Source organism: Andrographis paniculata, unplaced genomic scaffold, assembly GCF_009805555.1.
Source record: "Andrographis paniculata isolate CXL003 unplaced genomic scaffold, ASM980555v1 Contig32END, whole genome shotgun sequence".
Taxonomy (NCBI): domain Eukaryota; kingdom Viridiplantae; phylum Streptophyta; class Magnoliopsida; order Lamiales; family Acanthaceae; genus Andrographis; species Andrographis paniculata.
The window spans coordinates 3,227,120-3,249,087 of NW_026137565.1; the positions used below are offsets into that span (position 1 = coordinate 3,227,120).

The following is a 21,968-nucleotide window of genomic DNA, read 5'->3' on the forward strand; positions in this document are numbered from 1 at the left end:
TTGAGACAAAAAAATGATTAATTTTGGTTATATTTGGCCAAAAATTGATAAAATAAAAAAAATTATATTAGGACAAAAAATATGAGTTTTTGGTTATATTTGGACAAAAAATGATGAATTTTGATTATATTGGAACCAAAATTAATGAGACCAAAATTTATGAATTTTGATTATATTATGACAAAAATGATTTTTTTTCCTATTTTTTAATTTCATACCGAAATAAAGTTACATAATTAGTTTTAACGGGTGAAATATTTCTTTATTTAACAACATAAGGTGTGTTTACTTATGAGTTTTTGGTTTTGAGTTTTGATTTTCAATAATAAAATTTTAAATTAAAATAATAATTTGAGTAGTATTTTGAATACAAAATTAGATTTTAATGTCATAAAATAAATAAAATTTGAATGTATGATTTGATATTTTTAGAGAAAAAAAAATTTAAAATAATAAAATTAAAGGTAAAATTTTATAAGTAAACAAAACAGTAATATCTGAGATAATTTGATGGACTACTTATCTATTCCGTAAATGTTGATTTTGCTACTTTCAATCGTCCAAATATAAAATATTATTTTAATATAAATAGTACTCCTTTCGCACTATTTAAAAAAAAAAAAAAAAAAAGCATTAGTATCCAAAAATTACTTTGAATTTTAAGCTATTTTTAATCAGCATCAGAATTTGACTCAAATTGGTACAGATGCCACAACTCGGGGCTGTTTTGTAGAGTCTAGAAATTCCAAAACCATTTAAATAGTTTCGGAATTTTTTCGAAACTATTGAAAATAATTTCGAAATTTCTAAAGTAATTATTAAATTTTCTTTAAAAAAGTAATAATACAATCAGAACGACACCATTGCTCCGCTGCCGCCCCTTGTCACCACATATATATATATATAATATATATTTTATTCTCTCACAAATCAACGTTCAACACAAAAAATATTATTCTTTATATTAACAAATTAAATTTTCATATCTCACATAAAAATAAAAAAAAAAAAAATAAAATTTCAAGCTAAAACTCTAAACAAACAAACCCTCAAATCTTTTTTATTAAAAGAATATAATATATATATATATATAATAAAGCTTCGAAAATTTGGAGGCTATGTTCAATAGTCTCGGAATATTTGAAACATATAGCAACGGAATGGCCTCGAGACTTCTATTTAAATAAAAATCATTATATAAAAGATAGCCTCAAAATTTTCGAAACTATTAAATTAAATGATCTTATATAAAATAGTCTTGAAATTTCTTAAACTATTAAAATAAAATTAATTTAATTCTATTATTTGTATTATTTTTTAGTAGTATGAGAATTAATTAAGAAGTTTTTTCCGAGGCAAATGCTATGATTCTGGTAGTGCCGTTCCAACTTAAACTACCATTTTTATTATTTTCATTTGTTTCAGTATTCATTTCCTATTTTGTAATCATATACTAATATTCAAATACACTTGAATTTTTACCTAAATCATAAAAATATCACTACAAATATAATTAATTTATATATATATATGTGTCTAATGATATTTAAAGGAGAAAAATATCATAATATCTTACATAAGTCAGTTAATCAATAAAATACTACTCCCTCTGTTTCACGACAGATGAACCTTTTTATTAGAGATACAGTTTTTTAAACAGTGTAAATTAGTAAGTTATTAATAATAAGTTATGATATTAGTTTATTATTTTTTATATATTATTGATATTTTAAAAAATTTTAAAATTATATCTCGAAAAAATATATGCAATATAGATATCATTTTGTAGATAATAAAATTTTATATAATATTTTTTTATTTTTCATTACCATAAATTAGTTTTATAAAAAATGATGAGTTTTAAATATAGATAAAAAAAAATTATGTTAATTGAGGAGTGAAATAGAAATAAAGAGGTGTTGAGTAAGTCCCACGGATAAGATATTAGACATTTAATTAAATTGATTTATATTTGTTAAGTATGTTTAAGATTGATAAAGTTACAAAAAATGAAAAGAATCATCTTTTGTGGGACGTATTAAAAAAGAAAATAGATCATATGTGGCGGAATGAGGGATTATTATTTCTTATTTAGCTATAAAATTTCAAATGGTCAATTGAAGTAATTAATAAAATAATATTATTTCTTATTATGCTACAAAATTCCAAATCACCATATAGAATAACCAATAAAATATTATTATTATTTTATTATGCTACAAAATTTCAAATAATTAATAAAATACTATTATTTTTTTATCAATCTATAAAATTACAATTGATGAGTAAAATGGAGAAATTATTATTATATATTACAGATATTTTTAAATTTAATTTATTTATATAAATAATGTTATATTAATCTTCATAAAAAAAATATAAAGTATTTCTCCAGTCTCATTGGTCATTTCAATTGATACATTTGATTAATGACGTTATATTTAACATAATAAATTTTAATGAATTAATAATAATAATAAATTATAATATTAGCATTTTTTTATTTGAATGATTTTATTAATATTTTTAAAATAAAAATAATATATGTAATTTATTAATTTTAGAAAGAAAAAAAAAGAGAATACCTTCTCAGCCACCGAAAGGTCAAAAGCAGATTACCTCTGAGGCCTGATAATATTATATATTATAAAATTAAATAATTTGATTTATATAAATTAAATATATTTAAATTAATATAATTCACTAAACATAAAAATGTAAACATGTGAATTGATAAGAACGAAGAAGTAAAACCTTAAATATTTTTTTAATAATTTCAAAATTTCAAAATTTTTATAAATGCAAATGAATGTACTTTTGATTTTAAAGTAAATTTATAAATAAAAAATATAAGTTATTATTATTTCTTGTTGGCAGATGTCCTGAGGCGTCGAGGGTTTGAACCTGAGGCGTCGAGGGTTTGAACCCATAATCTCATGGTCATAAGTTTACTCCCACACCACTAAGTAATTCCTTACGGGACTAGAAAATACTACTTCCGTCAGGTTCTAAGTGTCTTATTTATTTTTTGCGTGTTTATATTTGAATATTAATTATTATATCAAAATGTAATACAAATTAAAAAAATTACAAAAATATTTTCATTAATGTCTTATAATACTAATAAAAAAATATTTATCCAAAAAATTATATAAATATAAAAATATTTTTTAATGTTAAGTACAATGATGCAAAACGTAAATATGATCCTTGAAACAGACGGATAAAGTATTAGTTATTGATAACTAGAAACATGTAAAATGACTTTGTATATAAAAGTTAAAAATATACATTTAAGGGGACTAAAGTTGAAACGGATGTAGTATGAACTTTTACTATAATTGATCTTAATATTTGATTGTCTACTACGAAAATATTCCCTCCGTCCCAAATAATATGTCCATATTGTCATTTTTGTCCGTCTCATATACTATGTCATTTTTCTTTTTTGGAAAATGATTACACACTTTAATTTCATTTTAAATTTTAATTAAACTAATTAGTTATCTTAATCTTAATTTATAATTATTTATATTATAGGATAATTATTTTCACTAATACATTCTTAATTATCTACTAATTATACTCCTCCTAAAATACCGTGTCTACAGTATAGCAGATACGGTATCTGGGACGAAAATTTTATCTGAGTGTAAATTTTGATTGAATATTACAAAGTTAGATTGCTTCTGACAATTTAACTTTTTTTTCCCCTAATTTTAGTTGATTGTAAATTTTGATGGACTATTACAAAAATATGGATTCATAATTTTTTTGTTAATCTAATTTAATATAAAATGACATTTATACAAAAAAATTATATAAATATAATAATATTTATAATGTTAAATATAATGACGCAAAAGGTAAATGTGACCTTTAGAGGCGGACATATAAAAATATTACTCCCTCTCTTCCAGTGCAAGATTGTCGTTTACTTTTTGCACGTAGATTTTTTAATATTAATATTATAATGAGTTGTAGTAAAAAAGACGAAAATACGCCTATTAGTATTGTATAATATAAAAGTAATGACATTTGTGTAATATAATGTAAGTTGGAAGGATATTTATTGTATTAGGTAGGTAGCAGAATTACTAAATTATGAAATAATAACCTTATTTTGAGACGAACGAAAATAAAAAATAACAACATTTTAATGGAATGAAGAGAATATTATATTAACACTGTAATTTTATTTTTTGTTGTTGATTGCCCCATGCGTAGCACGAGTTTCTTGCTAATAATATTTGTATAAACCATCCGCCGCACATCTATTTATCAATTGTTTTTTATATGAAATTTTAAAAATAGTAGTATTATGTTAGAATGTAGTATAAATAAAAATAAAAAACTAAATTAATTTTACTAGTATTGTATGATATAAAGATAATAACATTTGTATAATATAATTTTACTAGTATTGTATAATATAAAGATAATAACATTTGTGTAATATAATTTTACTAGTATTGTATAATATAAAGATAATAATATTTGTGTAATATAATTTATAATACTAAAAAGATAATATAATTATTAAAAATAAATAAATACTTTGTTACGACGAATCAAAATTTTTTAAAAAAACTACAGCCCAAAAAATCAGTACTACTAACCCGAACTTTGTAGTCCAGTGAATAAGATGGGTTCTCTCAAGTGAAATTAGGTGTGAGCATTCGGATCTTCGGTTCGAATTTCGTCAATTTTGAACCGATTCAAAAATCCGAAATTTTTGAAAAAAATCAATTCGAATCAAACCGAAATAACAGAAATCCGAAAATCCGTAATCCGAACTAAAAAATCTGAATCAAACCGAAAAATCCGAAATTCTAAATATTTTTATTATTTTTTTTAATTTTTTAATTTTTAATTTATTATTATTTTATAATATTAAATATATATAATATATAAAATTAAATATATTAAAATATAATTAATATATTTGAGTTTTTTATATTAAAATATAATATTTTTTTAATAAAATATAAAATATGTATAATTAAAAAATATATTAAAATATTATATTTCGGATTTTGAATTGGTTCGGATTTTAAGTATACCGATCCGATTCGATCCGAAAATCCGAAATTTGTTAAAAATTCAATCCGATCCAATTCGAAAATTCTAAAAATCCAAACTAAATTTTATATTTCGATTTAATTGGAATTAAATTTTTGAATTTCGAATATTTTGCTCACCCATAAGCGAAACCCTAAACCCTAATAACAAATGTTACATTATTAATTTATTATTATTATTTTAAGTACAAATTTTATTTCAACTAATCGAATCCGATTGGGAAATCGAGTCGAGTGTGAGTTTGCAAGATCTTTTCAATCCCAAGGTTAAATTAAAAATGAAAAATAGTTATTTTTCTGTCCAAAATATAGTTTTATTGTGTTGGATACGATAATTAAAAAATATTAATATTATATTAATAGTTGATAAAAAATAAAAATAAATAAATTTTTTAATATAAAAAATAGTGACAACTGTATAAAAAAATATGAATAATTTTAAGGTGATATAATTATTTATGAAAATAAGACTATTGTTTTAGACGCAAACATACTATCGTATTGGAAGAGAGAGTAGCAAAAATGAGAATTCTTCAGGGTGAAGATATTATGTGCCACGTCGACTGTATCCTCACACCCACCGTGCTTCACGCGCACGACACGTGTCAGGCGCCTTTCATTAAACAAATAAAATTTAAAGTCCCCATAAAAAAGCCTATTTTTATTTTTAAACCAAAAATAAAAAAAGGAATTAAAAATCCCCTCATAGAATCAATCCGCATTCGTTAAACCACCACTTGGGTTCTTCCCTTTTGCTCCTCCATTCACTGCAACCCCACCATTGTCCTTCTTCACAGATCTCCGGGCGTAAGCCTGCCTTCGGTTCGGGATTAGGATTCGAGTGACTGAGAGTGGGAATTGGCGTTCTAACGGCGGCAATTTGTGGCTCCGATGAAGATTCAGTGTAACGTCTGTGAGGCGGCGGAGGCGAACGTCCTCTGCTGCGCCGACGAGGCGGCGCTCTGCTGGATATGTGACCAGAAAGTGCACGCCGCCAATAAGCTCGCCAGTAAGCACCAGAGGGTTCCGCTCTCTACCTCGTCCGCCCAGATGCCTAAGTGTGATATATGCCAGGTTTATGTTCATTCATCTCTTCCTCTTGTTACATTTTTTGTATTTGATACACACACGCATATGTTCTTCAGAATTGGATAATTGAAATAGATTGTTATTTGTGAAATTTTGTACTGCTTTGCTGATGGACTTTTTTTTTTTTTTTTTTTTTTCCGAACTCTCTATTTGTATCTGTCTGTAATTTGTGGATGATATTATCGGTTTACTTCTGTATAGATTCTAAGTGAAATCAGACCAAAAAAAAAAAAAAAAAGAAAAAGAAAACATCATTCATTTGGCTGACTGTAAGCAATGATAATTTGGGTGCAAATAAACAATCATGTGATGATTCCAATTAAACATGGTCGTAATTGATGCTGAATTTCATTCAGTTCACATTTTGTGTGTTTAATTTCATTTGTTCATTGTCAAAAAATGTGGCTAAGGAATTGAAAATCATTTCCTATATGTAACTTGAATCAACTTCCACGGTTCCTTTTTATGATTTTGGTTAGTGGTCACTGTAGACAATTGCTTAATAGAAACACTAGGGCTTCTGTTATTAAAAGAAAAAAAGAAAATCGCAATTTTGCTACCAAAATCAAACTCAAACCCAAAATTCTAGCTGTGTATAGTGGAGTGTTTTGGTCCTAAAAGGCATATACTATTTTTCATTCAAAATCATCTCTAGAACTTATTTTTTATTTTTAAAAATATTTTCATGCCCAAAACACAACCAAACACACTAGATATTCGAACACTCGAAACATTATGGTCAACAATTTTGTGATTTTGACTCGACTGCTTTTTGTATGTTCTATAGTTTAGCTTTTTTTATTCTAATTGTAGCTAAAAGTTTAAAAAAAGAAGCTTTTGGAATCAGCACCTTTTGTCTTTCATATATATTTTGTGGTCTTAGTAAGGGATTCTATTAAGCTAAAGGGCCTTTTAGATCCTCATCATGGAAGTATCCTATCCAATTTGTCTGTGTCCAACATAGGTTTTGCTTATATGCATTGATCAGAAAGGACTTGGTGTTTCGATGGATAAGTAGCCTCTCATGTATATTGTAATGCGTGCAGGAAACGGTTGGGTATTTCTTTTGTCTGGAGGACCGTGCATTGCTATGCCGGAAATGTGATGTTGCAATACACACAGTGAATTCCTTGGTTTCAGTTCATCAGAGGTTCCTACTCACCGGGGTTAAAGTAGGCCTGGAAGCTACAGTCTCTGCTCCGTTGTCGGCAAAAGTGCATTCCCCGCAAACTACTGATAAAATCCCTGATAGTCACTCTCTTTCGAAGAAATCCTCCGCTGCATTACCAACTGTCGAGCATGGTAGGAGCTTACTGTCCCAACGTAGCACAGTAGAAGATTTTTCATCATCGAAGGTGCCCTTTAACGGGGCTTCTCCTGCCGGGAGTATGTCGCAGTGGCAGTTAGACGATTATCTCAGTCTTGGTGATTTTGGCCAGTCCTTGACTTTCTTGGATACCAGCTCATCAAAGGTATCTTTTCCATTTTGTGTATTTCTTCATGTTCTGAGGTGTATATATATATATATATATATCTCAAAAGCAGGCATGGTGGTTGGTGTCAATTATGTTGGTAAGTTTGATTTTCTTCTTTCGATCTTATCATCCAAGTGAAGTAGATGTACTTGAATGTCTGTTCATTTGTTTGTTATTTCTCTGTGTTTTCTGCAGTTAATTTATATCTTTAGCTTAGCAAGAAGGGATATTTTTTTAGGTCTACAATCTTTATTTGGGCCGTAAATTCAAAATCAATAGCAATAATAGTTTATTATTAATAATCATTTTAGTTGCAATGTGTTTTTTTTTTTGTGATTTGGATGTTTTGAGTTTTATTGTTGTTTATTTGAAACAATAGTTGGATATGATATTTTATATCGAAATGTGTATGCTTTTACTGGGAATGGTGATAATGCATGATAAAAAAACTGAGCAAAACTCAAAAAAGAAGAACTACTAGAAGGTAATCAATTATTTCAATGAGCTTCAAATCATGCGACAAATTATAGTTTGCTTTATAATCGGATCAATATGAACACAGTTCCTGTGAGGCTAAAAGTCGAATTTACGTGATATGTGAGTTTGAATTGCAAAGCAAAGATACATACACATCCTTGATTCGATATTATCTCTTGGTGATTTTATCTCTTGGTGTTTTACATGTTCCGTTTTCATAGAGGTATTTGAAGTTTTAAATATAGTAAAAGGTTACGTATTTGATGAAATGTTTTATGTGATAGGAAATAACTATTCGATGGTATATATTTTGATTGGAAAAAGGTTGCTATTGATGAATAGTTTCTGAATAATTGAAAGCAAGGACGACGAATTTATTCTATTCCTGTGCCTGCCTATGTGCATGAATCCTTTCTCACTTCTTTTTCAACAATTTTTCTATTAACCCTAAAGGAAGTCCTGCTTTTGATCATCAGGGTGACAGCGGAAAGCTTGTCGGAGAGTCGGAGTCATCTCAGCTCCTGCAAGTGGCTGATGCAGAATTGGAGGGCGATGATTGTTTTGGACAGGTCCCGGATTCATTCTGGGTGGTCCCGCAGATTCAGTCCCCGCCAACAACAGCATCTGGACTTTACTGGCCCAAAGATTCTCAGATTCCATCACACTCTCCCGTGTTCGTGCCCGATGTAGTAGTCTCTCCGCGGTTGCAGAACCTCGGTCACCACCACCATTCCACAGGGCGCGCCTCTACGCGGCGGCACTGCTGACCGGCAACCCTCTAAATGGGCCAAGTATCACAGTGTAAGCTTAATATACATACATATATATATATATATATATAGAGAGAGAGAGAGAGAGAGAGAGAGAGAGAAAATGATGTAATCTCATTATGGTTAGTGAATGTGGTTGGGAATTGGATGTGTGTGTTTTTGTGTTTGCAGTGACTAGTGGTCACTGTAGTTTGTTCATAAATCATCTTCTTGTAATATGAAGCTTGCTTTTCTTATTCTTTTTCATTCTCTCTCTCTCCCTCCCTCTCCTTCTGGAGTTTAAAATTTGAAATTTGGATGATACTAGACCGTTTGTCAATTTCGTTGACGTGGGTTCCGAAAGTATTTATAGAGTTTGTCCGTCATCGAGTTGGGGGCGGCTCAAGTGGTAAAGTCGGCACGGCGTCGAGCTTAGACCGATGATTTCAATACATTTAAGCTAAAATTTTTTGGAACTATAAATTAACACGAAATTAAACTTAAATTAACAAAAAATATAATATAAAATAGGAGATAATTGGATAAATTATTGAAAAAGATCAAGGATAAACTAAATTTGGATAAGTTGGCTGTTCTTGTTAGGTGTATTGTGATTTGTGTTGCCATTTTTATTTTTAAGAAGTGGTTGTAATTATTCCTTCAAACTCCCCATATGTTGTAGTGATTTGTTGGAACAGAGGAAACATGAAAATTTGAAAATAATGAATTTAATACCATAGTAACTTACAAACATAAGGTGAAAAAACTTCTAATTAAATTATTATTATTATTTTGTAAAAGGTTTTTAATTTTTTTTTTTTTATATTGTCAAAGAAAATGATTTTTATTTTTATTTATTTATTTATTTTTTTTAAAATCGTGCTCGATGAAATGAGCATAAATATAAATGACGGTGAGAATAGTTGGTATGACGATGAGTTGAAGTATAAATAAACAACATACATATCTTAACATAATATATAACAATAACTTGTACACCACAATTAAACATTAAAAGTATATATAAATACTATAGGTGTGTTCTTTTTTAACAAAACATAGAGATATTTTTCCAAAAAAATTAATATATCATACATAATTGTTATTTTTATATATTCTATATAATCTCTCATAAAACAAACACACACTATTATACTTTTTAAATTACACTAACAATATATTTTACTCCATTCGTCCCACTTAATTTGTTCACTCTCTTTATTTTCGTTTGTCCCTATATAATTTGTCAATTTTTTTGAAAATATAATTATACATTTTAGTCACATTTTAAAATTTATAATTTATCAAATTTTTATTTTAATTAAATTATTTAATCATTTTAATCTATAATTATTTTTATTAAATCATAATTATTTTTACTAATACATTTTTTTCATTAATTATTAATTATATCATATCTAAAACTCCGTACCTAAGCAAAACAAATTAAGTAGAACGATGAGAGAGTAATAATCAATACAAATACCTTTTAATCATTCGAACCAAACCATATACTAATACTCCCTATATCCGGGAAAATTAGCCCATTTGGGTTCGACACGCCAGATTAAATAAAATGAATACTCCATCCGTCCCATAACTATGTATCTTTTTGTTTTTTGCACGTAATTTTAGAAATATTAATATTATATTGAGATATAGTAGGAATAAAGTAGAAATAACTAAAATAACCTTATTAGTATTGTGTGATATAAAAGTAATGATATTTGTGTAATATATTGTAAGTTGTAAGAGTATTTGTAATATTAAGTAGATATACAGTTACTAAAAACAGAAATAGATATTTGGGGAGTATTTTATTAAAAAAGTAGAAAAAATAAAAAAATAGTTGATAATATTTTTGAAAATTTAATTAATAATTAAAGCGAATAAAGAGATAATATAATAAAGTTAGTAGTATTTATTGTAAATAAGTGTCCAATGAAAAGTAATAATTAAATAGTGATTTATTTTTTTTGGATGACTTTTTGATTTTTTCAAATATAGTAATAAAATAAATTTAATTGAAAAAAAATGAGAATAAATTGAGAGAACAAAAAGAGCAAGTTATATGTACCACTTTAAACTATTTTGTACTATATAATCTAGATGTAAAAAACAAACAAATAAACACATAATACATCTGGAAAAAGAATCAACTTTGGTCCAATTTAAAATCAATTTTAGTTCAAGTCATCAAAATTTTATTAATTAATTTTGGCCCCATCCTTAAGAAACTAATTATCTTACCGTTACCGGAACAAGAGCGTTCTTGAGGATGAATTCTTGTGCAAATATAAATATTTACGACTAAAATTGATTTATTTAATTTTTCATGGAATTAAAACTAATTTTTTCCCTAATGATTTTAACAAAGATTATGAGATTGGATAACAGAAAAAAAAAAAAAAAAATTCCTAAATTTACAATTTGTTTTTATATTTTTAATGTAGATTATTCCCAAAAAGTTATGATAAAAAATAATATATATAATAAAAAAAACATAAAAATTATTTCTTATGATAATTCCACGATCCTCTAATTTGAGTGCTTTTGAAATTTCTCCATTATAATTTTTCCAGTGAAAATATATTATTTTATTTTATATATATATTTTTTTAAATAATAAAAATTACTTACTCAAACAAAATTACAATACTCCAAAATACTTTTAAACAAAAAATGAACAAATCATAAACACTACACTACAGTTGTGTATTTATTCATTTTTGTTAAAAGAACACACCCACTTTTATACAAAATTTTACCAAAATTTTACTATATCACCACATAGCACCAAAAATGAACAAATCATAAACACTACAGTTGTGTATTTATTTAATTTTATATTATACTAAAAATCAATTTTACCGCAGCACCTATCTATATACATATTATACAACTATTTGAATTCAAATTTTTTTACTATTCAAATCTCAAGACAAAATCCAAACAAACAAACAAACAAACTACCCTCTAAGATAAATCTTACAAAATACCACAAGAGTTATGTTTTATCTTACAAAAGACAGCTACTCTACTCTGTCTGAACCTCCAAATCATCATAACTGCACCAGAAAAAAAACAAAAGACCAATTGATTGAACTGTTAGCCAACAATTCATATCAAAATTCACACATTGAAAACTACTAAGATCGAAAAGTTTAATTTTGATTGAACTGTCTCAACACTAGTTTTAAAATATTGCAACACCTCTAGAGTTGGTGATCCTAACATAATTCAGATTCACAAAATCATAAGATCAACATCGAGGAAACCAAAATGCACGCACAAAAAGTGAAAAAAAAAATAGTACCAAAAGAATACACTCAAACTCTCGAGGAAAATAGTGTGTCCGGATCTTGGGAGATCACGGATGGCACTAAATTCCTTGAGAAAAATATTTATAGCAGACACAACCAATGAACATATATATCACTAGAAAGGTATATAACTGACACCAACGGCCTCCCCAACATTCCCATTTTCCCTTAAACAGTATGATTAGATGGTTACATGAACAAATTATATAATTACGATCACAGGAATGGCCAATGCAGAAGATTCAAAACACCATAGCCCTACTCTACTCAAGAGACATAAATGGAGGCACATCTGGTAAAATTGAAGAAAATGGGCAAACCTGAGCATTGCAGCCAAACGTTTCACCATTTATGTCCATTCGTCTAGATCATATAAAGTTATGGCCTTTTGATCCATCAGCCAGATTGGGACCATACTGCTTCTTGGACATGATTAATTTTCTGGATTAGGCATGGGAATATATGGGTTGTGATGTTCACTAGCTACGGAGGAGAAATAGTTGCTGCATGAGGATTGCCAAGATCGAGCCCAGAGATATGTTGATTACATTGACAGCATCATTGTTAAGCTGAAAAAACAATGCAGAAATTGAGGTTTGAGACACGGATCAAACACACAAAAAAAAGTGGAACATGTGCAGCTGCTTTAATGTGAATGCATGTATCGAGCACATACAACTGCTTCAATCTGAAATCATATACGGATGCCAAAGGTGCATCTTTGCCAAAACATAAAAACCTAACCACATAGTTTTTTTAACAAAATCAACCTACCTGCTTGAAACTCAGCAGGTCAGACCTGTTCAAGTTAGTTAATGGCTTCCAACTTGAATTTGAAATCTTATTCATACATATTTGCATTAGTAGATGCTTAATGCTTGTTTGTTATCCCATTTGGTATTCAAATCTATATTCACTTCTTTTTTGGAATTGTAGTAAAAATATTTTTGTTTATCTTTTTAGTAAAAAATTATATTATCCTCTATATTTTTTGTTACTTAGAAATGGCAAAAAGTACCAAGTATTATCGTTCTCATTAAAATCCGTGCCTAAATGTTTGAGCATACATTCCAATAACAAAGGGAGTATCTCTTTTGTTCGTAGTAAGATTATCACTTGTTAGCAACTTTACCAAGATGAAAAACAAAGATGATCATCCAATAATTATTTGATTTATTTATTTTTAGGATTAGGAGGCCAGGTTATAAGTCCACCTTAGATGGAGAGGGAACTGAGCAAATTCTATTTCATTGTTATTATGTGAACCAAGAGTAGAAAAAGCATCCTCAGGCCTCAGAATTACCAATCAAATAAATTTAGAAAATTCGAATATTGCGTAAGTGTTTGCTAAAGCAATGACGACTAACCCATTGGAAACCTTCTTTGCCCTGAAGTACAGCACCGATAATGCTCTCTCCAAGATTAGCAATCTGGGAAGCAACAACACATATGATGGCTTTGGGCACATCTATCTGCTCAGACATAAATCTTCATTAGTTGCAAGTTTACATGACCGAAAAACAATGTCAACATAGCATGCAAAATGGTTGTTTCAGGCACTTTCATGAGGTGATGTTAACTCTGTTATATTCATCAACTTAAATCAAACTACAAGCTGCTTTTTCATTTTCATAACAAGCATGTCTTTGATCCCTGCAGGCTTCTTCTCCTAAGGAAATCATATAAGTAAAAGCTTCGAGCAGCGTAGAACAAATCATAGATAAATAACCTTCCTGAAATGATCCTAGAAATAACATAGTGAAATTTCTCACCAGGCCCATCAGATAACCAACATAGGCAAGAAAAATTGAAGCTGCAAGCCCAGCTACAGTTCCCTCGACGCTAACGGCCCCTTCAGTCCCCCTTGGGACTATCTTGAATGTTGTGACTAGATAACTAGAATTAGAAAATCAGCAACACTTCAGCAACATAGAAAAAGCTAAAATCAAAATAGCATACAACTTATTTCCCATACACAGGTTACATCTAGATGGGTGGTAATTAAGCTACATGTAAGCTAAATGGAGATGCATTATTTTTTACGTGCCTATAAAACCTTACAAGTGGAACACTTTCTCGAAAATAGGTCAGTGGAAATTTAAACAAAAGGCTGAACTCTTGCTCTAGTATTGATACTGTTTTGAATGACCAATTTACCCACAAGCTTAAGCCGGTAGTGAAGGGAATGAACCATTTCTTCATTTATTTCTAATCTTCCAGCCAAAGACTAATCTTGCTTTTAGACATTGAAGATTCAGGTAAAGACTATTAGTTTGTTAAAGAATCATTTGAAAAGGAATCAAGCAAGACTTATATAGGCACAATATTAGTACTTACGTTGTTTTGCCGTACGCCTTCCCTATCTCACTTGAGACAGTATCGCTCAGTTTAGTGCAGAAACTAGCAACAAATCCAAGTTCCCATGATCGATTAAAGACCACCCCGCCAATACCATAGATAGAAAGGAGAGCACAAATACAACCTGCAGCACTGGATCCAATCACACTACCCGGCCCTCTCCTTCCTTTCCTTTTCTCAGCAATCCCCTGAGCTTCCTTTTGAGCAATTTTCACTTTCGTAACAGCTGTGCCCTGGGAATAATTGTTTGAAAATCTCACATTCTTAACTAGCCAAAAGGAACAGAAAAAATATACAAAAACATGTTCAACTAACATATATCAAATTTAACCAATGAATGATAAGTTGCCACTCTCTAAACCATGGAGACAATCGAAGAAACCTAATTCATCCTATTTGCTCACACACAAGTAGATAGAGCTATCACGAACAGCCCTAACTCATCCAGACACAATCCAGAAAGGCCCAACACAGTCCTGCTTCTACTCAGATCTAATGCTAGCACAGAACTTCTAACAGGGTGCCTGAAGCGATATTTTCAGCTAATCAAGATTTAGCTCAGGGGCTGTAGGCTCTCTCAAAGCTTTCAACATGGTGCTACAGGCATGAATCTGACCTCAGCATTAGCCACAAGACTATAAACTCCAAGCTTTTAGGTTCAAATAAGTTTCTGTAATAATCCTAAATACCAAGCTAATTCAATCAAGCCAAATACCAAACCCTAAACAAGTAATTGCCCTAATTCTGCATATCACAACAAATGTATACAGCTGCTTCCATTTCTAAAATCCAATAACTACCAACCCCCGCACCCTTCTGAAACCGCCATTAAAGAATTCCACATTCAAATAGTTATTGAGTCAAGGTAGGGCTAATTTTAATCCTACAATGAGAAAATACGTGGCGACGAGGATGAATCCGGGAGAGCCGAAAGCGCGCCAAGTAATTGTGCCGAGCAAGAAGGCAGCGGCGACGCCGGGAAGAGATAGGCCAGGAGCGAGGAGTGGGGATCCCAACGTAAATATCACAGCATTGCTGAAGACGGCGGACTGCCACGTCGGGGGCGAGGATTGGACCAAATTTATGGCCTGGTGCACGAAAGCTGGAGCAATGGCATTTCTGCAAGCTTGAATTTGAGGAAGCGATCTCTTGAGGGTGATCAGGGAAGTCGATTTGAGGGTGAGTGTTTGGGGTAACGGAATTGGGAATTTGGGGAGAAAGGCCGTCGGGTTTGGGGAAAGAATAGTGGGAAGTGGCATGGAAGCTGCCATGGCCAAGGCTCTGTTAGAGGGAAGTAAATAATTTAAAGCCAAACTCACATTATATGAACTATTATTACTCCATAGTCACAATAGTCTTTTTAATGTTGGAGCAAAATTTATTATTATTATTATTATTATTATTACTCCTCAACTAAATCGTATCGATTTGAATATGAAAATTTAATTTTTTTTAGTATCGTAGTAGCTAACAACATAAATTAAAATTAATTTTAATCCCATGACATAGAAGTTGGACATGTGACAATAAAGTATGGATTCAAAAAACGGTAAAATAACAATGAAAAATATTGATACAATTTATGATAATTTTTGTTATTAATTATAAAATTATTATAAATATTTATTTTATATTTTAGATTTGAGAAATTTTTTTTAATATTTTATTGAAATTATGTAAAATATAAAGTAATAAATTTTTAGTATATATTTTTTCTATTACGTTAATTATTGTTTATTAATTTTTAATGTAAAATTTATATAATAAAAAATATATAAATAAATTAATAATATTTGTTTTTTTATTTTGATTTAGTTTTAATAGATTTATATATTTTATAAATAAAATGATTATATATAATAATTAATAATTATTATTATTTTAAATTTATAAAAATAAAATTATAATTTAATAAATTAAATATATTAAAAATAATTAATAAATAATGCAATAAAAATATATTTATATGAATGAAATAAATAATTAATTTTTAAAAATAAATAACGGATAAACAAAATTAAAGTAAAAAATTCTTTCAAAACGCATTAGCTTTTTAAATATTACTCCCTTAGTCTCACATAATTTGTGGGAGTATTTTCTATTTTCGTCCGTACAACATAATTTGTCATTTTATTTTTTTTTAAAAATTAATTATACACTTTAATCATATTTTAAAATTTAAAATTTAAATTTTTTTAATTTTAATTAAATTATTTAGTTATCTTAATCTTAATCTATAATTATTTTTACTAAATAATAATTATTTTTATTGATACAATTTTTTAATTACTTATTAATTATACTTTACCTAAATTTCCGTGTATACGGTAATACACCCATAGATGGGAGGGAGTAATATTTTGGGTCCAAAAACTCTTACGCCTTTTTTAAGTTGTCAGACAAGTAACCAATAAGAACTTTGTTCATTAACTAACACAAACATTTAAAATTAGGGTTAGATTAGGTTCATTAACATGTCTACATGAAGTAAAAAAATGAATTAAATATGTATATATAATATGATTCCGTGTGTGTGTGTGTGAGTGACGAGCCAATCCACGTGCACCGGTCCTCCCATTCCGACGTAGCCGATCTAAACTAGCATCTGAATTCTCCGATCGCTTTGTGCGTTGCCATCTGCTGCAGGACTGCGGTAGCTATCGCCGGATTGTTGGGATTCGACAACTGTAAGGCTTTTGATGCGGCATCTCTTCCTCATTTTCAAACGAATTAGATGATTTTGGGAGTTTATACTGATTTGAGTTGTGTCGGTTTTTCCGTTTGCATGGTTCGATTCCACTCGAGTCTTCTGTAATTTGACTTCATTTTGAAATGCTGGCGATTTAGGTATGGTATTTATCGAGGTTTTGAACTGTTTTCGTGATTTGTTTTTTTCTTTTATATTCGAACAATTGCGGAGATGATCGTCCTTGATTCGTTATGTTGCTGGATTGATAATTTCGGAGTAAACAGAAAGTTTTGGAGAATTTTCAGTTTAGCATTTTGATTCCACTTAATTCTTCAGGAGTTTGAGCTCCTTTTGGAGATTTGTTGATCTTTAGGTTTGTTCTTTTTTTTCAACCTTTTGTCGTTTTAGTTAACATCATGATTAACTTCCAAAAAATTGTTGATATTGATCGTCATTTGATTCATCATTTCGGTGGTTAATTCCAGAGATGAGCTTGGTACATGAGAAGTATGTTAATAATTTTGTGAACATTTTGAGAGCATTTTTAAGCTGTTAGTCCTTTATTGTTTGGTTTTCTCGTCATGGGAATGGGAAGAAGTATTGATTCTTGTCTCAGCAGAATGCCCCAACTGTTCGACAACTTTTGATCCTGGGTAAGATCTTGATGTTATAAGAAAATTATTAGAAGGATCTTAACTAAGTTCACTCTCCTAGAGAATCAAAGCACCATTGATCAGCGTAGTTAATGAACCTTCACAACTTAGTACGAAATTTCAATATTGGTTTAATATGTTTGAAGGTGTTTTTTCAAGATCTGCAAATTTTTCGAAAGGTCACTTTGGGTACTTGTCAATCTCCTAAAGTGAGAAAAAAAGTTATGCAAGAGGTCCTCTTGTCATGCTTCTAGTCGTTTCAATCTACAAGATTCTGTGACCACTGTGCTACTTTTTTGACTCACAGGGTTCAAGTTTTTCAAGAAAATGGACAGTAAACATAAAACTCTACTCTGAACATTGAAATGAGATGCAATGCCTGCTGGCAAGAATTGGAAGGAAGGGCCATTACCACTACCTGTGGTCACCTCTTGTGTATCCAATATGAACGATGCTAATTTTTCAAATCCTATTCCTGTCAAATTCAGTTTTGCAAGGTTTCCTTAACCATGTCTGAAGGCCCTGAAGATGCAAGCAAGATTCTCAGCAACAATGGTGTTTGTCCCATCTGCGATCAGGTGCTCTCCAAAAGGTATCACATATTTGTTTTTGTCTCCTGCTGGTAGATTGCTAATGATTGCCCAATTATTAGAATGACGAGAAAGAGCATCATTTTATATCTAGGTGTGGTTGATAAAAGAGCTCATAAAACATCTCACATTACCCATTCAGTTACATCTTTCTCAAGTTGGAATGTGATTTTTAGTTGGGGATGCTGTACACTGTCACTTGTTCTTGACATCTCAAATGTTTTTCTTGTTAGTCTCATGAGACCAGTGGATGTCAATCCAAATGATGAATGGGTTAATGTAAGTAAGCTTCCTAGGAAAGCCCTCATGTAATGTATAGATCTTTTTCTATAACAGTAATGATGACATAATTATGCCAACTCTTGCAGATGGCCATGGCAGGAACATCTCCTCAGATAAGTATCCTTAATTATCACTGTGGTGTTCTGCCCTTTGGAATTCTCCTTCTTAGCTAGCTAATTCTTCAACCTAAATATTTGATATCCTTAAAACCCTCTTAGTAATGAAGAGTGCATTAAGAAGTGTAATGTTTTACATTGGACAAAGGGATTTAGAGATGCAAGTTAAGATCAATAAGATAGTAGCTCAGTGTCGCCAGAAATGTGAGGCGATGCAAGCAAAGTTCACAGAAAAATTGGAGCAAGTTTATACCGCATACCAGAAAATGGCGAAGAGGTGCCAAATGATGGAGCAAGAAATGGAGAATTTAACCAAAGATAAGCGAGAACTGCAAGAAAAGCTTTCGGAAAAATGCAGGTCAATCACTGTGTTATAGTACCTTAGTATATCTCTGTCACATAGGTAAACATTTACTCATCCATGCCAGGCAAAAGAGAAAACTTGACGAAATGTATGATCAAGCACGAAATGAAATTGATTCACTGAAGCGAATGGCAATTCAGCCGGCTGACCATTTCTTTTCAAGGCCCGAACCTGACTTGTTCTCGAATCCTGCCGTAGGAATGGATAACAGAGACATTCGAGCAGGTAAACCTGTTTTCTTCAATTGTTTCACTTCATATATATATGCATAGTTATTACCATAGATTTGTTAGTTCTCATTTCTCAATCTTGACAACTCCAGGGCATGAGGACATCTGGCCAGACAGGCAAAAAAATTCGAACTTCGCATTCCACATGCCCGGAAGCTCCCCTGGAAAACCATCTGCAATTCCAATGGACACCTCGAACCATATGCCAGCAGCTCGCCCTTCTTTTGGGATTAACAATGGAGGTGGAGGAAACAATAATCCTTCAATGACTCTAAGAAATCTAATCTTTTCGCCCATAAAGAGACCTCAGCCCTCACGCAGTCGACCTCCACTGTTCACGTAAGGCGGAAACAGTTAGAACTATGATTCGATCAGTAACTTCTACATTAAGGGATTATCTTACCATTCTATTTTTCCCAGGTTGTAGACAGCAGAGGCTTCCAGTCATACATCTAGCCACATTGTAAGTATCGATTCTCTAGCAAACTCTTTATCCAAAGTTATATATATGCTAGCCTCATATATTTTTCTTCTTAGTGTTCATACTGATGATCTTTGATTAGCTCATGACCACCATTCACGAAGATTATATGAAACGTAATAAAGTTGGCAGAATCGACACAATTAGGAATCAAAAAACACACAGAGAAATATTGCATATTTACGTTATAAGGTTATTAAGACATCCGAACAATCTCTTTCACAGACATCCCTCAGAGAGTTTCTATGTTGTCTTAGCTTAAACCAAAATGAGAGAACTTTAGGTTATGCCGATGTTTGGGCATTAGACAAAATCTTACGCAGAATGCGCTAAGTGGGGAGGCAAATAAACTTTCAATGCCGGGGCCCTAGAAGATAGTTCTATTGTATCCCCGAGCTGCACAGAGTGAACCACATGAGAACCATCGATATACAGAATGCCCTCCCTACAAAACCACGATATATTCATGGTCTCGCTCGACTTCACCCATCCATGCATTAAGTGTGCATTAGGCATTTGAGAAATAGGCTCCCTCACCATGTACTGAAGCTCTTTTGATAAAATAGGCATTGCAGATCCCCCGGCTGAGTGCATCGCAGCCGTTGATCCTGCAGCAGTCGAGACTCTGAGGCCGCTGGATCGACAGTGGACTAAAGAGGTGAGAGGCTCCCCATTTCTCTTTACCCTGAATTAAAAGTATCTGTGTGATTATTATCGAATGGATTATCTGTTTGGACAATAGGAGTAACTCATTTCCTTACCTGAATGAGAACCGAGAAACTGCTGCCGGGCATGGATGCGCTAAAAGGATGTCATTTAGAGCAGAAGTTTGAACCATGTTTGAGTTGATGCTGACAGCCATCCTTGCTAGCTCCGATGGTCTGCAACGATTCTCGAGGATCCCGTCTAGTATCTACAAGTAAGAAAATTTTACAATACTAATTGCTAGCAATAATCGGACTTTGTATTCAGTTCTTTTTTTTTTTTTTTCAAAACTGAAAAGTTAAACGTAGAAGCATTAAGACCTCGATCGCTCTCGTAATATATATTTTTTCTCGTTGCTTGCTAATTAGCCGTGTAGTTTAGAATTTGTACTTGTGAAAACAATCCCGGAGATATTTTTTTACCTGTTCGAAAGTATCGGGAGTGGCAGCACAAAGATAGCCTGTGCTCCTCGTAGCGTCGAACTCGTCGTTCAGCTCCTCCACCTGCATAAAACAAGGACATGATCACGATCATCCTCATCATTGTCGACTTGTCTGAATCAAAAGAAACCTCGTGTGGTCTAGTGGGATCTGAATTGACTCCTAGAACGGGGATTGAGTCGTCGTCCATCAAATGGCTGGCTTGCAAGAGCGTGCCATCGCCTCCAATGGTGACCACGAGGTCGACACCACGGATAGGGCCGGAGACATGGCCGCGGAAATCAGCTTTCCAGTGGACGAGCCCGGCGGCAGTCCTGGCGTTTAAGACAGTCTGGCAGATGTTGATGGCGTGCTTGTGGGCTGATGTCCTGTTCTGCAAGTATGTCAGCACCTGCAGTGAGGAAGAAGAAGAAGAAGAAGATGATGATGAATGCATAACCTGAATGGGATATATTAAACAGTTAGTTAAGCAATAAGAATGATCGATGGTGTGAGTGAGGCATATGGTCGAACAGGTGACGTGCGTGGATCATCCATCCCTCTTGGTAACCATGGGTATATATATACCTGATTGGCAGCGGAGGAGGAGGAGGAGGAGGAAGAGGAAATGGGAGAAGGGTAAATATCAAAGGGCTTGAGCAGCAACAGCAGCTGCAGTCTCTTCCGCGCCATCTGCATCTTCTCTCCAATTTCTATTTCTCTTTCTCTTTGGCTCTTCGATACAGAGGACTGGCAGTCCTGGTAATCTGGTGTTCTTTTCTATACTATCTCCTAATTTTATTTATTTATTTATTTATATTATTTTTGTCAATCTGATTTTATTATTATTATTATTATTATTATATATAATATATTTATTTATATAT

General features: G+C 31.2%; 4 protein-coding genes across 13 annotated transcripts; 2 read left to right on the forward strand and 2 right to left on the reverse strand.

Moving 5' to 3' along the window:
* The first annotated feature begins 5,780 nt into the window (after window positions 1–5,780).
* Window positions 5,781–9,128, forward strand: LOC127247921 (B-box zinc finger protein 22). Its single transcript, XM_051270011.1, has 3 exons — window positions 5,781–6,155; window positions 7,217–7,642; window positions 8,599–9,128. The coding sequence occupies exons 1-3, from the start codon at window positions 5,973–5,975 to the stop codon at window positions 8,887–8,889; spliced, it is 900 nt and encodes a 299-aa protein (XP_051125968.1). The 5' UTR covers window positions 5,781–5,972; the 3' UTR covers window positions 8,890–9,128.
* Window positions 9,129–11,743: 2,615 nt separating this feature from the next.
* On the reverse strand, window positions 11,744–15,856 carry LOC127247082 (protein VTE6, chloroplastic). 2 transcript variants are annotated; one of them, XR_007837804.1, is made up of 6 exons: window positions 15,440–15,856; window positions 14,532–14,785; window positions 13,967–14,090; window positions 13,562–13,666; window positions 12,515–12,763; window positions 11,744–11,939 (listed from the first exon to the last, which is right to left on the reverse strand). XR_007837804.1 is itself a non-coding variant. In XM_051268788.1 (5 exons), the coding sequence occupies exons 1-5, from the start codon at window positions 15,821–15,823 to the stop codon at window positions 12,674–12,676; spliced, it is 957 nt and encodes a 318-aa protein (XP_051124745.1). In that variant the 5' UTR covers window positions 15,824–15,856; the 3' UTR covers window positions 12,165–12,673. The 2 variants fall into 2 exon arrangements, 1 of the variants encoding a protein (XP_051124745.1); XM_051268788.1 differs by lacking the exon at window positions 11,744–11,939 and having other exon boundaries at window positions 12,165–12,763.
* Window positions 15,857–17,077: 1,221 nt separating this feature from the next.
* Window positions 17,078–20,816, forward strand: LOC127248129 (E3 ubiquitin-protein ligase CCNB1IP1 homolog). 9 transcript variants are annotated; one of them, XM_051270341.1, is made up of 12 exons: window positions 17,078–17,239; window positions 17,840–17,894; window positions 18,202–18,329; window positions 18,414–18,486; window positions 18,579–18,763; window positions 18,853–18,883; window positions 18,985–19,240; window positions 19,311–19,471; window positions 19,569–19,815; window positions 19,897–19,939; window positions 20,524–20,615; window positions 20,700–20,816. In XM_051270341.1, the coding sequence occupies exons 3-10, from the start codon at window positions 18,270–18,272 to the stop codon at window positions 19,901–19,903; spliced, it is 1,020 nt and encodes a 339-aa protein (XP_051126298.1). In that variant the 5' UTR covers window positions 17,078–17,239; window positions 17,840–17,894; window positions 18,202–18,269; the 3' UTR covers window positions 19,904–19,939; window positions 20,524–20,615; window positions 20,700–20,816. The 9 variants fall into 9 exon arrangements, with proteins under 9 accessions (XP_051126298.1, XP_051126299.1, XP_051126297.1 ...); XM_051270342.1 differs by having other exon boundaries at window positions 17,861–17,894; XM_051270343.1 differs by lacking the exon at window positions 17,078–17,239 and adding an exon at window positions 17,250–17,399 and having other exon boundaries at window positions 17,861–17,894.
* Window positions 20,110–21,803, reverse strand: LOC127248130 (NADH kinase). Its single transcript, XM_051270349.1, has 5 exons — window positions 21,670–21,803; window positions 21,233–21,493; window positions 21,085–21,165; window positions 20,719–20,870; window positions 20,110–20,642 (listed from the first exon to the last, which is right to left on the reverse strand). Exons 1-5 carry the CDS (start codon window positions 21,778–21,780, stop codon window positions 20,273–20,275), a joined length of 975 nt encoding a protein of 324 aa, XP_051126306.1. The 5' UTR covers window positions 21,781–21,803; the 3' UTR covers window positions 20,110–20,272.
* Window positions 21,804–21,968: the final 165 nt, after the last annotated feature.

Excerpts from the sequence above, each read along its gene's own strand:
- LOC127248130 (XM_051270349.1), bottom strand. The coding sequence starts at position 21,780 with ATGCAGATGGCGCGGAAGAGACTGCAGCTGCTGTTGCTGCTCAAGCCC. Across the intron at positions 21,166-21,232 it reads ATCCCACTAGACCACACGAG|GTGGAGGAGCTGAACGACGA; the intron begins GTTTCTTTTGAT and ends TGTTTTATGCAG. Across the intron at positions 20,871-21,084 it reads CTCCCGATACTTTCGAACAG|ATACTAGACGGGATCCTCGA; the intron begins GTAAAAAAATAT and ends TCTTACTTGTAG.
- LOC127247082 (XM_051268788.1), bottom strand. The coding sequence starts at position 15,823 with ATGGCAGCTTCCATGCCACTTCCCACTATTCTTTCCCCAAACCCGACG. Across the intron at positions 14,091-14,531 it reads AAGGCGTACGGCAAAACAAC|TTATCTAGTCACAACATTCA; the intron begins GTAAGTACTAAT and ends TTCTAATTCTAG. Across the intron at positions 13,667-13,966 it reads TTGGTTATCTGATGGGCCTG|ATAGATGTGCCCAAAGCCAT; the intron begins GTGAGAAATTTC and ends ATGTCTGAGCAG.
- LOC127248129 (XM_051270341.1), top strand. The coding sequence starts at position 18,270 with ATGCCTGCTGGCAAGAATTGGAAGGAAGGGCCATTACCACTACCTGTG. Across the intron at positions 18,330-18,413 it reads TACCTGTGGTCACCTCTTGT|GCCCTGAAGATGCAAGCAAG; the intron begins GTATCCAATATG and ends CCATGTCTGAAG. Across the intron at positions 18,764-18,852 it reads CAAATGATGAATGGGTTAAT|ATGGCCATGGCAGGAACATC; the intron begins GTAAGTAAGCTT and ends CAACTCTTGCAG.
- LOC127247921 (XM_051270011.1), top strand. The coding sequence starts at position 5,973 with ATGAAGATTCAGTGTAACGTCTGTGAGGCGGCGGAGGCGAACGTCCTC. Across the intron at positions 6,156-7,216 it reads CTAAGTGTGATATATGCCAG|GAAACGGTTGGGTATTTCTT; the intron begins GTTTATGTTCAT and ends TAATGCGTGCAG. Across the intron at positions 7,643-8,598 it reads TGGATACCAGCTCATCAAAG|GGTGACAGCGGAAAGCTTGT; the intron begins GTATCTTTTCCA and ends TTTGATCATCAG.